This window comes from Podarcis raffonei, chromosome 2 (assembly GCF_027172205.1).
Source record: "Podarcis raffonei isolate rPodRaf1 chromosome 2, rPodRaf1.pri, whole genome shotgun sequence".
Taxonomy (NCBI): domain Eukaryota; kingdom Metazoa; phylum Chordata; class Lepidosauria; order Squamata; family Lacertidae; genus Podarcis; species Podarcis raffonei.
The window spans coordinates 43,597,478-43,611,599 of record NC_070603.1 but is presented as its reverse complement, the minus strand read 5'-3'; the positions used below and the strand labels follow the sequence as shown (position 1 = coordinate 43,611,599).

General features: G+C 44.7%; 2 protein-coding genes across 3 annotated transcripts in view; one reads left to right on the top strand and one right to left on the bottom strand.

Moving 5' to 3' along the window:
• TECR (trans-2,3-enoyl-CoA reductase) overlaps window positions 1-8,613 on the top strand; it is a 36,979-nt gene extending 28,366 nt beyond the window's left edge. For both annotated transcript variants that reach the window (XM_053376298.1, XM_053376297.1), the window contains 4 exons: window positions 4,309-4,366; window positions 5,921-6,009; window positions 6,437-6,482; window positions 6,943-8,613. In XM_053376298.1, coding sequence (XP_053232273.1) covers window positions 4,309-4,366; window positions 5,921-6,009; window positions 6,437-6,482; window positions 6,943-7,070 — 321 coding nt within the window. In that variant the 3' untranslated portion in view covers window positions 7,071-8,613. The remainder of the gene's footprint in view (window positions 1-4,308; window positions 4,367-5,920; window positions 6,010-6,436; window positions 6,483-6,942) is intronic.
• Window positions 8,614-10,412: 1,799 nt separating this feature from the next.
• Window positions 10,413-13,357, bottom strand: NDUFB7 (NADH:ubiquinone oxidoreductase subunit B7). The gene is made up of 3 exons (XM_053376299.1): window positions 13,173-13,357; window positions 11,231-11,399; window positions 10,413-10,611 (listed from the first exon to the last, which is right to left on the bottom strand). The coding sequence occupies exons 1-3, from the start codon at window positions 13,285-13,287 to the stop codon at window positions 10,506-10,508; spliced, it is 390 nt and encodes a 129-aa protein (XP_053232274.1). The 5' UTR covers window positions 13,288-13,357; the 3' UTR covers window positions 10,413-10,505.
• Between the last annotated feature and the right edge of the window lie 765 nt (window positions 13,358-14,122).

Here is a 14,122-nt window from a genome sequence, read left to right as displayed (position 1 = left end):
AATCTTTTTCAGCCCATTTTTCTCGAGGAATTGTTGTATATCTGTTTCTTTTTGCGGCCCTTGTGTATAAAGTTTTCTAAAGTAGTTCTGAAAACAATTCCTAATTTCAGCTGGGTTACTTATATTCTTTCCTTCCACTTCTATATTTGTTACCGTGTTGAGTTTTTGTCTCTTCTTTATTTGCCAAGCCAATAGCTTGCCACATTTGTCAGCAGATTCAAAAGTCTTTTGTCTCATTTGCTTAATTTTCCACTCTAATTCTTGATTCGTCAGTTCCATATATTGTGTTTGATAAAATTTGATTTCTCTTAAAACCTCTTGTGATTTTGGCTTCAATCTTAGTTTCTTTTCCCCTTCTTTTATCTTTTCCAGAATTTTTTCCTTCCTCTCATTTTGTTTTCTTTTCTTTAATGTATTTTGTTGTATCAGAAACCCTCTCATCACGGCTTTGCTTGCGTCCCATACTATTCTTTTTTCTACTTTAGTCCTTAGATTAATTTCAAAATAATCTTTCAAAGTTTTTTGGGCCTTCTTGCAAATCTCCTCATCTCTAAATAAGGTGTCATTCATTCTCCATCTGAAGGAGCCAGTTGTTGTTTGCCTCATCACCATCTTTACTGCATTATGGTCGGAGAAAGTTTTTGGGCAGATTTCCACTCTCTTTATGTTCTGCGCCATACTGCTAGTCACCCAAATTTGGTCGATCCTTGTCCATGTCATTTTGGCTTCAGAAAAGAAGGTTCCCTCTCTTTCTAGTGGGTGTTTTGTTCTCCAGATATCTATCAAATCCATATTGTCAGTCATTTCAAAAAAGGTCTTTGGTAGTCTTCCATCTTTTGTTACTACCTGTCTTTGTGCTTTGTCCATATTTGTTGAAACCACTCCATTCATGTCTCCCATCATAATTAGATTATAATCCATGTAGTCCATTAAAGTCTCATGCAACTTCTTGAAGAATTCAGCTTTCCCTTCATTTGGCGCATAAACTCCCACTATCAGATACTTTTCTCCTTGAAATTGAATTTCAATTGCCAAATATCTTCCTTGGTCGTCTTTAAAGATTTGTTTCGGTTGCAGCTTTTCCTTTGCATAAATCACTACTCCTCTCTTTTTTACTGTGTCTGAAGATATAAATTCTTGTCCCAGTCTCTTATTTATTAATAATTTCCTATGTGCTCTTGTCACATGGGTCTCTTGTAAGCAAATCAAGTCCAATTGGTCTTTCTTTAGAGCATGAAATATATTTTTCCTTTTTCTGGGAATGTTCAAACCGTTACAATTCCAGGTTAGAAGTTGCAGAGCCATGATGGGGTTATTTGCTCTTTCCTCCTACCGCTCCCAATTTTTGTTCCTCGTTTGTCGGTGGTTCCGTGCCCGTGTCTAGTGAAGGATGCCCTTGCCCTGGAAACGTCTCCTTCTGTAGGTCTTCTTCGTGTTCTCCCAAGAACTTGTCTTTGTCACTCACTGTCTTTATTCTTCTTTTCTTCCCCTTGTATTTAAAAGACAAGCCTTGGGGAAACTCCCACCTGAATTGAATGTAGTTCCTTTTCAGCAGTATCACCAGGTCCTTGTAGTGTCCTCTTGCATCCAAAATGCTTTTGGGAATATCTTTAAAGATCTCGATGTGAAAATCTTCGATTCGAAGGGTTGTTTGGTAATGCAGGTTCAGTATTTTGTCCCGTTCCTCCTTTGATCTCAAAGTTATTAAACAGTCTCTGGGTCTGTTCTTCCTCTGCCTTGCTCCCAGTCTAAATGCACTTTCTATCTTAAATTCTTCTTTGTTCAGCTCCTGCTTCCAAAAGTCAGAAAATTCTTTTGTCAAATAATCCACCAGGTTGTCTTCTTCCTTTTCCGGCACAAGTCTGATCCTTAAATTCCTCTCCTTGCGTTGCATATCCTGCATAGAAAGTGCCAGTTCATATTCATCTAGTTTCTTAAACACTGGTGGAAACTCCCTCAGCAGCAGTTGCAATTTCTTTAGCTTCCTCAGCTATCTTTCTTGTTGTAGATGATTCTTCCAATAATTTCCCAATTGCTTCTGCATTTGAGTTCACTTTGTTCCCAAGGTCAGTTATACTTTTTGTATTTGAATCAATTTTTCCAGAGATTTCTTCAATTTTCTTATTTGTTTCAGCAACTTGTGCTTTAGTTTCAGCAACTTGTACTTTAGTTTCTGCACCTTGCTTTTTTAGTTCCTCCAAAGAGTCATTTATCTTCTCCAGTACCTTGGCAAATGATTCTTCTGTAGACATTGTTTTGACTCTTGCCTTTGGGGCAGCTGTAGTTCCAGAGGCTCCTGATATGGAAGCCCTTCTCTGCATGAAAGAGTCAATTTTGTATTGTCTGCCAGATCTCAAAGTTGTTTCTTGAGAATCCCCTTTCTCTTTACCATCTGCCATAACAAAGTCTTTTAGTCAAGGTCATTCCCACACTCTTAAGCTGTCAAAACAGAAGTTCTCAGATTTTACACTTCACTTGTTGCTGTAACAATTTGTAAGTCCTCTAGAGGGCGCAAAGTCAATTTTTTTACTCCTCCAGATAGTCCCGCACTCTCCTAATAGTAAACAAAAGTTTTCCTAGTCCCTTCCAATTGTTCTTTTTTCTTTCTAAGGGATCCAAGTCAATAATGTCCTGTAAGTAACTTTACAATGCAACAAAATAAGTATTTCAGATTGAGAGTAACCAAAGTCAATTAAAGATACTTTTTAATCTTCTTATAGCAACAGTCCTTAGCCGGTTCCTTTTCTCCGGCAGTCCGATCCCAGGTATAAGAACAGCAATATTTAACTCAGTTCTTTACAATTGGCAGAGAAACACTTTAAAATCTTCTCCCCCCCCCCTTCTGCCTTCGGGGAGGGAGTTCTTTGCTTTGGTGGTGGGTTTCTTAATTCCCGCAAATTTCCTCTCAAACAGTTACAGCTAGAGTGTCTTTCGCTTTAATCTTGCTACAGAACGGAAAGCAGACTTCCTTTTTAGTGCTTATCCGTCTCGGTGCCCAATTTCTTTACTTTTAATGTCCAATTGTAATTTAGCGGTCGATCCTACTCACGGTTAGTTATTCTTTTAATCCAATTTCGCCGGAAGAAATCAGCGCTCTCCGCTAATGGCGACGCGGCTTCGCTTCGCAGGCTGGGTGAAGACGACTCTCAGCACCGCTCCTCACACCCTCCGCTGATCCACAGCCTTTAAAAAGGCTATTTCACAGCGTCGGGGGGGCGCAAAGGTGCCCGCCGAGTCTCCGGTTCACAGGCAACACGCCTGTGATTTTTAGGGGTCCCCGCTCCGCCGTGGCTGACAGGACCCGAACCTACGAAGCAGACCTCTCCCGGAGCTCCGGGTGAGATCCGCCATTAAGCGCTGGCGCTAACCGGAAGTCCAGAGAGGGGATTTTCAGTGCTGAATAAGTGCTGGATTTTTCACGAACTGAAATGGTTCCCCCCACGTAACAGAAAGCTGGTGTTGCACTGTGGAGTCATGGGGGTAAAAAGAGCTTTGAGGGGTGTGGGGTGAGATTGGATCAGAAACTAGGTCAGAACTCTGCTGTATGGGTGAGGACTAAGATTGCCAGTGGTGACTGGAAAAAATGAGGTCTTGATAACTAGTGCCTGGGCTGATGAAGATAAAGACTAGTTCCTCATTTTCCTATGGGTGCTATTGTGTTTAAAACCAAGCTGCCACCTTCTGGTTGTTGATGTTAACACCGTCTACTCACACGGCACTTGCCAGAGAATGAGAGGGCAGGTTGCTTCCCCATGGGGCTTACAATCTAAAAATATCCACGAGGGGGAACAAAAAGAGGAAGGGAATGGAAATGGTGCCAGGATAAATGGGGAAGAGTGACTTCAGTTGCCCATGCTTTGACTTAGTTACAGTAGGACAGCCTTTGCCAACCTGGTGCCCTCCAGTTGTTTTGAACTACATCCCTGGGGCTGATGGGAGGTGTAGACCAAAACACCTGAAAGGCATCAGGCTAGCAGAGGCTGCAGTAGGAAATGGGTCTAGGGGGCTGTGCATCTTGATCCCGACTTCCTTGATTTGAGCACTTGCTTACTGGTGCACATTTCTAGGGCTCAGCTCTGGAAAATATGAAACAGTGGTACAAAAAAAAGTGGCTGTGCGTTTATGGAGGAAGAGGATATCCTGCACTGAGGGAGCAGGATCCCTTCAAGCCGATTCCTAAGATTTTTGCAAAAATGTGTCCTCACAGGCAGAAATGTCACTTGTGATGGGGGGGGGCAGGGACCTGTGAGAGGTCAGTGCTTGGTCTCTTCACATGCCTATGTTGAAACTGACTGTTTCCTCTTGTAGTTCTGCCAGCTGGGAAACTTCTCAATTCATATTGCTCTACGGAACCTGCGCCCTGCTGGTGAGTACAGGGGAGCCTTTTGGAGTGCCTCCCTAGCTAGTATAGGTGCATGGCAAGGACCTACTATGGGTATGTCTTAAGGCTGTTTGGCTGAAGGGACACGTACCATAAGGTACTGGCAGCCCAGAGCTGGTGAAACCCTGTGCAATTGCTCTTCAACAAAGGGAAAGTATTGCTGAGATTTGAACAGTCCTGAAAACACTATGAACAGCGAACTTCGGGCCTGTGTAAATGTGCATGATTCATTTGTCCAACATTGGTGGGTTTTGCAGAGACTACGGTGTTTTGAATAACCTTTGAGAAAAAGAGTTGAGCAGGAAAGCAGAAGGACATTGAGTTAAAGAGGTTAGGATAGATGCAGATAGGGGTGGAAGAGAGACGAAAGAAAATACTACTTTGCACAGTGCATAAGCTATGGAATTGGCTCCCTTAAGAGGCAGTAGTGGCTGCTGACTTAGATGCCCTTAGAAGAGGATTAGACAAATTCATGGAGGATAAGGTTATCGGCGGCTATGAACCCTGTAGGAACAGGATGCTGGACTAGATAGGCCACTGACTTGATCCCGCAGGGCTTTCCTTATGTTCCTATGAGGAACAACCAAGAGGAACAAGGAGTTATGTTGGTTAGAACCTTGCTTCTGTGCCTTTTATTAAAGTACAGTGGCACCTCTGGTTAAGAACTTAATTCGTTCTGGAGGTCCGTTCGTAACCTGAAACCGTTCTTAACCTGAGGTACCACTTTAGCTAATGGGGCCTCCCGCTGCCGCCAGCACGTGATTTCTGTTCTCATCCTGAGGTAAAGTTCTTAACCCGAGGTACTACTTCTGTGTTAGCGGAGTCTGTAACCCGAGGTGTTTGTAACCCAAAGTATCACTGTACTCTCTCTTCCTCCTTTCAATCTCATGCATGCATACACTTGCACACGTGCTCTCTCACTTTTGCTGGGGTTGTGGAGGCCACATATGTCTTTATCTAGCATCAATACTTTTTGGTATTCTGGATTCTGTGTGTCTAGGCATACACACATATGCACACAGTGCAACTGGGATTTTGCTGCAGAAGATCTTAGACCAGAAACACCTTGACAGATCTTGTTAGTGACTGTATTTTTGTAAGCTTATTCTGTGGGCTTCAGACAGAACATAATGTCTGAGAGAGGTGCCAAATGAGGTTTATTTACATGCCGCTTGCCATAGGCGGGCTGTGCCAAAGCAGCTCTCAATTGAGTTGTAGTAGCTTGGTGTCCCTGGCTCAACTCTCTGTCTGGTGAAATGCATAGTTGGATGAGCAGGACCCCATGCAGTGGTGTCTGCAGATGCCTCAAGCTATGATGGAGCTGAGGATGGTGGCAGCGGTGGCGGCAGTTTTTCCTGGAGCCGCCTGTGAGGAGGAAGCAGAATAATGTTCTTGCTGTGCAAGTTGGTTCCACCAAAAAGCTCCCTGCTATACTAGAGACAAAGTGCCTTTAAGTACAGAAAATAGTACCATTTAAAAGGGTGTGTGTGTATATTGCTGTCTTTATGAAATGAATCAAACTCTTAATTCTCCCCCTAGGTTCTAAAGCCAGGAAGATCCCATTTCCTACCAAGAACCCCTTCACATGGCTTTTCTTGCTTGTCTCCTGCCCCAATTACACCTACGAGGTGAGAACAGGATAGAACTCCACAGCAGATTAGAGGGTTTTGAATCTGGAAGGTGCCTCGTGTGTCTTGTTCTGAACATGTTTTCACATGTACGGGCCTTTTCTGCAGTGTCTCCCCATTTGTGGAATGCTCTCCCCAGTGAGGTTCGGCTAGCGCCTTCATTATACACCTTTAGGCGCCAGGCGGAAACATTCTTCATCCAGGCCTTTGGCTGATTAACATTCTATACCAGTGCTTTTTTTCTGGGGGGGAAAAACACAACACAAAATTTGTTTGTTATGGGCCCAGTCACAGTGCCACCCCCCCCCAAGCCAAAAGGCTACTGGGTTGTTGTTTTTAATTTAGGTTGTTGTGAAGGGTCAGTTGCGCTGAAGGGTCTTACCCACCTTGCCTGCCACAATCCTGAGCTGGTGTTCTTCTCTTTCAGGTGGGATCCTGGATTGGCTTTGCCATCATGACTCAGTGCCTTCCAGGTAAGTCCTAGCCTGCTCTGAACAAAGATGTCAGATCTTAAATAATGGTTTGCAGGGGATAACACGAGGGTTATGAATTAGGCTTGGTTGGTTGCCTGCAAGCCTCCCTCCAGTTCTTGGTCAGGGATGTGGAAATGTTTTTGGACTCCCATCAGCCCCAGCAGTCTTGGATGATGCATGCTCTGACCCTCCAGATGTTGCATGTCTGCATGGTCCCATATCTGTTCTAGATAATGTAGCCCAAGAAAGGTATTGCTGTCTCAAAAATCCTAGATTGTTGTAGAGTGGCTTGAAAGTCCAGCTTGAACGTACCCATGGGGCATGTTTTTTGCCTGTAATTTCCCATCAGCTTGAGTAGTTACTTACGCCAATGTGTGTTTACAGGTGTTTGGGGCACGGAAATTATAGAGATCTATGTAGATGCCTAATGACATGCAACTCTCTCTTCCCTTGTCAATAGTGGCTCTGTTTTCCTTGGTTGGATTCATCCAAATGACGATCTGGGCAAAGGGCAAACACCGAAGTTACCTGAAGGAGTTCCGGGATTACCCGCCACTGCGTTCCCCCATTGTCCCTTTCCTGCTTTGAGCTGGAAGCCTCTGCCTTCTTTTGTCTGGGCCGATAGTTCTGTTTTTGTTTTTTACCTTGTGAGCGAGTGTTATTGGAGTCTAAAATGAGATTTTCTCTTGCTGTCTACACTGTAATCTGAGGGAAGCTGTAGGGATTTCCTTCCTTTTGTGAGTTACTGACCCTCCCTACAGAATCTTTGACCATATCCCATTCCAAAGCCTTCTGAGGCTGGGAGCAGCCTTCCCTACCGAGCGCCCATTAAGTCAAAAGCTACAGCGAAGGGAACGATCCAATTTTAAAGAGAACAAAGCAGTGACTGAGCCCCAAGTCTGCAGGAGCAGGTGCCGAAAGCTAAATCTAGGCAGCTGGAGCCTGGCCTAAACTGAATACTTTTTGCTCCACATAGTGCATTAGGAGAGCAGGTCTCCTCAGCTCTATGGTTCATCAGTATAATTTAGGAGTTAAGTCTTCTAGCTCAACTTTGTGCATTCTCCTTAACTAAGTTGAGCCCTCAAGTGCCAAATACTGGCATAGCATAAATCTTTTGTGCTCTTTCTGGGATGCTTCCCCATTGTAAAAGCTAGTAGTACCTTTCTGAAGGGCATGAGACCGATGCAGGTGAGGCTGTCTTCATCTCTTACACACCCTCAGGCCCTTGCTCAAAAAATAAATGCCAGTTCCTGGAGGCTGGTAAGTATGCTCTGAGCAGCCAAATTAAGTGTGTTCTTCTCTTCCAATGCAGAGGATGTTAATTCTAGACACACAGGGCAGGTAGCAAGGTGCTATGGGGAAGTGTTTGCAGAAACTGCTGCTATAGAAGCAAAGGGGACAGATCAGGTGTGACTGGGGAGCAGCTGTAGCACTTTAGTACCATCTACAGTGCAAGCCAGCGCCTCCTTCCTCACCCAATATGCTAAGCATGAACTGTTTAGGATGGTAGGTTTCATCTTGAATAGCTGGCAGAGCCTTGAAATGAGGGTATGAAAAACAAGGCTGCTACATATTTTGTTCTCAGTCATGCTACAATTTTTTCCTGGACTTTAGGCCCACTCCTGTTTGTTTTGTGTAAGTGGTATCAGAGCTGCTTTTGGAACCTTCTGCAAGGGAAAACTATACCTACAGCTGCACTGAAGTTATTTGGGGAGGGGGAATACTTCAATAGCTTGTAGCTGTTTGTAGTCCCTAAAGAAGGAAGGAAAGGCTTTTAATTTTACTTTGGGGAAAATTCAACGTTACAGAAATTTTGACAGCCTCCCTGAGAGGAACTTACTTCTCCTTTCCTGTTTAGTCTTAATGTCACTAAGGTTGCAATTCTACGTACGCTTATTTGGAAGCGAGCCCCATTCAACTCAGTGGAACTTACTTCCAAATAAACATGCCTAGGATCAGGTTGAAAGTTTGCAATAGTCTTAGTTTATGCTGCATGTGAGCAGTGAGATACTGGAAACCTGCTAGGCTCCATGGCAGCTGTTAAAATGAGCCACTGACTTGTTATGGTCTGTTTCATATGGAACTATCTTCCTTCTTGGATTTACACAAATAAAACTAATCCATCCCCTGGGCTGTAGTAGGTTTTTCTTTGTAGGGTGCCATGGAATTAAACACAGAAGGAATGGAACCTTGCGGCACCCGCTGGAGGGTTGTGTGCAAGGCAGCCTAGCAAAAAGGAAGAACAGAGCTTCAAATCATATTGGATTATCCTGCCACCAAAGGAGACAAGTTGTTTAAAATCAGAAGCTAACCTTGAAATGGCAACTGCACTCCTACAGCTTGCTAAAATTCAATATAGGTCAAAGGGTTGGAATTATAAATTAACCAATGGAATTTCTAGAAAGTGTATTCACCACTTGGGCATCACATTTAGTAGTTCAATAGTCACAGTTGGCTTGCCGAGTCAGAAAAAAAATTAGCAATGTGATTTTGGAAGCTCACAAGCATATAGAGCATCCCTGCTTTCTTGCTTCTAGCATCTATTAACAGGTACCGTTTCAGCAACTGTGGCCAACAGTGTTCCTGGATCTTCCATGAACATATCTAATCCTTTTTTAAAAAAAAGGTTTCTCAGGCCACACACAAACAGTATATATTTTGATTTAGTATTACTTTACTAAACATTAAACACTATTTGAGATTAAGGTGAAAATATGCAAGTATTTTCTCAAATTAGGGCAAAGTGCATTTTGTATAGTGACACAAGGACACTAGAAACAGGATCTTATGAGAGAAACAAGTTTGTACTCTTTAAATTCTGAGCTACTTGGAAAAGAGTTGTATTTTGAAAGCTTATTACAATTTAGAACTCCCAAAGTGTTGTTTCAGCAGCAACAACAAAGTTGAGAACTTGTTCACAATTCTGTTTGCTAAATCTACACTAAGATACCAGAGGGCAAATGCTTCCTGCTGTAGATTCCTGCACTAAGCAGGTGGCATTGGAAGTGTGGCTTTTGGGGCAGTCATCTTTCTCATTTCCCCAGCTAGGGTGAGGGTCATAAGCTGCAGTTATAAGATGCCTGTGGTCCTACAGAAGTTTGTTGGACAACAGGTAGGAATTACTGGAGTCTGGCAACATTTGGAGGATTACAGATTTCCCACCTGCACTTCAGCTGAGCCAGAGGAAACTCTATCCACATTTCAACCAGAACCTAATATAGCCTGAACCGTAACTTGGTGACTTCCAGTTGCCCTGGACTTCAACTCCCAGCAGACAGCATGGCAAATGGCTGGGGAATAGTTGTAGTTGAAAACATTTGGAGTGCAGCAGCTGGCTGGGGAAAGTTTGATACAGTATCGGTGCCACAAAGTCTGACTTCTCTAGGTTAGCCTGGGACCTACCAGCTCCTCCCAGGTGTAGGTAAATTCACACCCTGCCCCACAGATACTGGCTCCCTTTGATCCCTGCCCACCTCCTGTCACACTGGAGGAGCAGTAGCTCTTTATGACTGTATGTAGAACAAGACACCAAAAAGAAGTTGTCGTCATTACTAGGCAAAAATAAACAAGGTTTATGCAGTGGAGACCTACCCCCCACAACTGCATTCAGGAAAAGAGTGACAAGTGAAAATGGCTGTGTGCACAGTCAAGACTGGCAGCTAAAACACATAATGGTTGGTATTTTGTCTTTGTCTGTCTGTCTCTCTGTGCTTTAATACAATACTAGTTAATACTTTCAGCAACCCACAAAAGGGACATTACCACCCCTTCCTTTAAAATAGCAACTACAGAAGAGACTTAAGGGGCAGGGGTGGGGATTTTTTATATAAGAGAGGCTTCTTGAAGGCTAAGAAGTCTTCATTGGCTCTAAATGTTCAACTGCTATCCATTGCATCTCAGGAACTGCACAGTGATTGTTTTAGACAGAACCACAGGATAACGTCTTTATTGATTTCAACATAACAGACCTAGTGGATTCTGCAAGCCTCTTGTTGAAGGAGCCAGGAGGCACACCAAAGCCAGCTAGGATGCTGATGCCGCCGCTGCCGCTTTTGCCTTTTGTTCAATGCGCTTCTTCCGAGCCAACAAGCGCCTCTCCCGTTCAAATTCTTTCATGCGCATGACATAGCTACAAGAAAGCACACAAGTGCAGGTCAGGTCAGAGCAACCAATACTTCTCCCCCCCAAAACCCATCCTCGCATTCTGTGGTTTCCAGGCCAAAAGATACTAGCTGGCTTGAATTCCTCATAAAAGTTCTCTCCCTCCCCCCACTTGAACATTCTTATATTCTACAGAGACATCTGTAGCATGTATATGGACATCTACCTAATGCACCTTTCCCCAAGTTGTCATCTGCTGATATGGGATCAGTGAGATACCCTACATTCTACTTAGCTTTCCTATCAGGAAAGAATACTGTCAAAAATATTTGCCAGTTTAGAAGTCTCTTGAACCTGGAAAGACTTGTATAAAGACTGGTGAGATGCTTTGAGTGAAGGAACTCAAAAAGCCAAATCAAAGCTCACTCAGCATTAAGGAAGAATAGTTAACAGATCGGTATATAAGATTTCACGCTACCCACACCACCAAAGGGGTTGTGACACAATAACTTCCCCTGCTCATATGCTACCTGTTAGACTTGCTAAATTCTTATGGTGGACAGAGAAAAAGTGATACAGGAGTGTTAGCAACAAGCTAACTTGGAAGGCTGATTTACAGGAAGAAGGGAGGCATAGCTCTGACTTACTCCAGGTGCTCACAGTAATCCCAGTCATGACGCTCGTGTTTGCACGCAAAGATATTTGGAAATTTGTCACGTTTGCACTTCGCCCACTTAAGGAAGTAGTGTGCACAATAGTCTCGCATGTCAAGAGGAAGCTGAGCTTCATTCATCTGCTGCTCAGTTGCTATCATCACTGCATGGGAAAATGGAAGGGGATAAAATGAACAGAAGTGAGATCAGGATCCAGGCAGGGTCAACCTGATCAACAGGTTGATTCAACTCTTTGAAACCTCTGTAGTGGCTTATGGCCTTTGGAAATCTGATATGCAAATTAGATTAGCTATTAAAGTTGATAGACCATTCCAGTATAAATCCAAGTGCTACATCCTCACAGTAATCATAGCTAGTCAACACCAGTGAAAGAATTCAGAGTTCCTGCCCTGCACTTAGAGCTGTGCCTTAAATCTTATTTAAGCATATTTTAAACAAATGCATGACCTTTCTGTAGAGACAACACAGTCACCCTCAAATCAGACATCTCAAGGACCAGGCGCAGCTCGCACACTAGCTCTAACTGTACGAATGCACTCTGGCCACTGCAGAAACCTGAACATCCGTGCTCGGGGCTGAGCCCAGGCGAAGTCCAAATTGCAAAGCTGTGACTTCAGGAGAAGTGTTACCACATCCAACAAAGGCTGAATCCCTATTGCCTGGTCTGCCTTCTAACCGACCACGAGCACCTCTGCCTTGTTGGGATTAACTTTCAATTTGTTCACTTTCATCCAATCCATTACTAATGACAGATGGTGGTTTTGAACCAAAGAAGCTTCCCTGGATTTAGCTGAAAAGGAGAAATAGAGCTGAGTGTCATCAGCATGCTGCAGACACCAAACCCCGAAACTCTATAGACAAACTCTCCCAGCAGTTTCATATAATTGTTAAATAGCATGGGAGACAGAACAGAACCCAAGGGGCACCACAGGCCTGCAGCTAATGCGTGGAACTGAGGTCCCCCAACACCAACTTCTGGGTTCACCCCTCCAGGAACGAACAGTCCCATCCCAGCAAAGCGGCCCAGAAGGGTATCAGGGATCTAGCACACACGTGGTGCCTCTCACATTTCTCACGTCCACATCCTCAGGAGGCTGTACAAAATGAAAAGTATCTATTAACACTGAACAAGCAGGGGCCAAAGTTACACCCACCGGATCTAAGCTATTTTGTAAGCAAACCTTTATTTTTTATTCCGGGAGGCAAACATGCCCCCTTCACTTTCATCCTCGCAACCACCCTGGAGGTAGGCACTAGCCCGGGATCATCTGGCGAGCTTCAAAGCCACCTCCGGATTATTACTATATTTTACAGTTATGCAACACCTTTCATCCCAAAGCATTTTTACATAATGCCCTGTAATGGATGTCTCTGTGGAAGTGTTCTCATGCAAGAGTGAGAAAAGGAAGGATTTAAACCAGGCATAGGCAAACTCCGGCCCTCCAGATGTTTTGGACTACAATTCCCATCATCCCTAGGTAACAGGACCAGTGGCCAGGGATGACGGGAATTGTAGTCCCAAACATCTGGAGGGCCGGAGTTTGCCTATGTCTGAATTAAACCATGGCAACGCGACAACAGCTGTTCTTAAATAACACTGCCTCAAACGTGGCTCTCCGGCGATGCTGGCAGATAAGCAGAGAGAGCCCAGCTCGGGAACGGGGGTCTCTGTCCAGCGTCACTCCGGATCTTCTGCCGCCCGAGGCGGTCGCCTCCCCTTGGCTCCTGGGCCGGCCCTCGCACCCCCACCCACCCCCGGGAGAGAGAACCTACCTCGCAGTGCGGTGGCGAGGCCTGCCTGGGGGGCCAGGCTGGGCTTGAGGGCTGCGCCAGGCGAAGGCGGAGCCAAGCGCTGGGTGACCTTCGCCTTCCCCGTCTCCTTCCCTCCCTCCCCGCTCAGCTCAGCTCGGCTCACCGCGTTCCTTGCGCTCCTCGGGGAAGCCGAAGTGGGGGTCGAAGGTTGGCATCTTGACCGGGTCCGGCTCCACCTCCGCGTCCCATAAATACCGCCGAGCCAGATGAGCCCCCATCTTGGCCGCCTCCAACCCGCCTCCTGAGGTTGCTCTTGCTATTTCCCGCCCCGCCTTTCCACCATTCCGGAAGCGGAAGTAAACCCCCCTTTAAAAAAAAGGCTTCCGGTAACAAATGCATGCCGCTGTCGCAGAGCTACGAAACGGGTAGAGAGAAGCATCGTCTCTGATGATGCCATTTCCGGGTTCCGCGTGAGGCGCCATTTTAAAATATTCCTGGGCAGCTGACCTGAAAAATAAATGGAGAAAAACCACACTTTTAAAACGTGGCTGTTGCTGGACACCAGCATGCTGTCCAGTGAATGAATGATGTACCACGAAAGAGGGCGGTTTTATTTCTCTTCTAAACTTATTTCTTGCTAGCGTGTGGAACTTTTTAAAAAAATGGTTTTCCAACATCCGCCTCGCTATTGCAAATCCCAATGCAGAAAACGCCGCACATTACCGCCATATTGCAGGAATTGCAGGCTGTGTCTTGGAGAGAGTAGCCCTCCAAGTGACTATTGCAAACTGAGGGTTATGCGAAAGTCTAGTTTGCAACAACCGAATAATTCAGTGCAGTGGTTACACTTCTACTGTGGATTGGGAATTGGGCTGAAGCTAGAATTTCAAGGCATGTGGTGCTGAGGTTTTTTTTTCTTTTTTAATCTTTGTAGCAGACATAGTATGCCCCTCCCCCGTGTAAAATTGCGATCCCAAATAAAAAAAATAACTGGAGACTTATATATACATGTCTAATTTTTTCTAGCTCTACAGCCATTACGATCTACATTGCAGTGGGAAGAGTAGCCAAAACGGATGCCTCTGCTTTTAACATTTTCAGCTGGGAATATGT

Coding starts and splice junctions, on each gene's coding strand:
- NDUFB7 (XM_053376299.1), bottom strand. CDS start 13,287: ATGGGGGCTCATCTGGCTCGGCGGTATTTATGGGACGCGGAGGTGGAG. Junction 11,400..13,172: donor CGAGGAGCGCAAGGAACGCG/GTGAGCCGAGCT, acceptor TTTCCCATGCAG/TGATGATAGCAACTGAGCAG. Junction 10,612..11,230: donor GATTACTGTGAGCACCTGGA/GTAAGTCAGAGC, acceptor GCTTTCTTGTAG/CTATGTCATGCGCATGAAAG.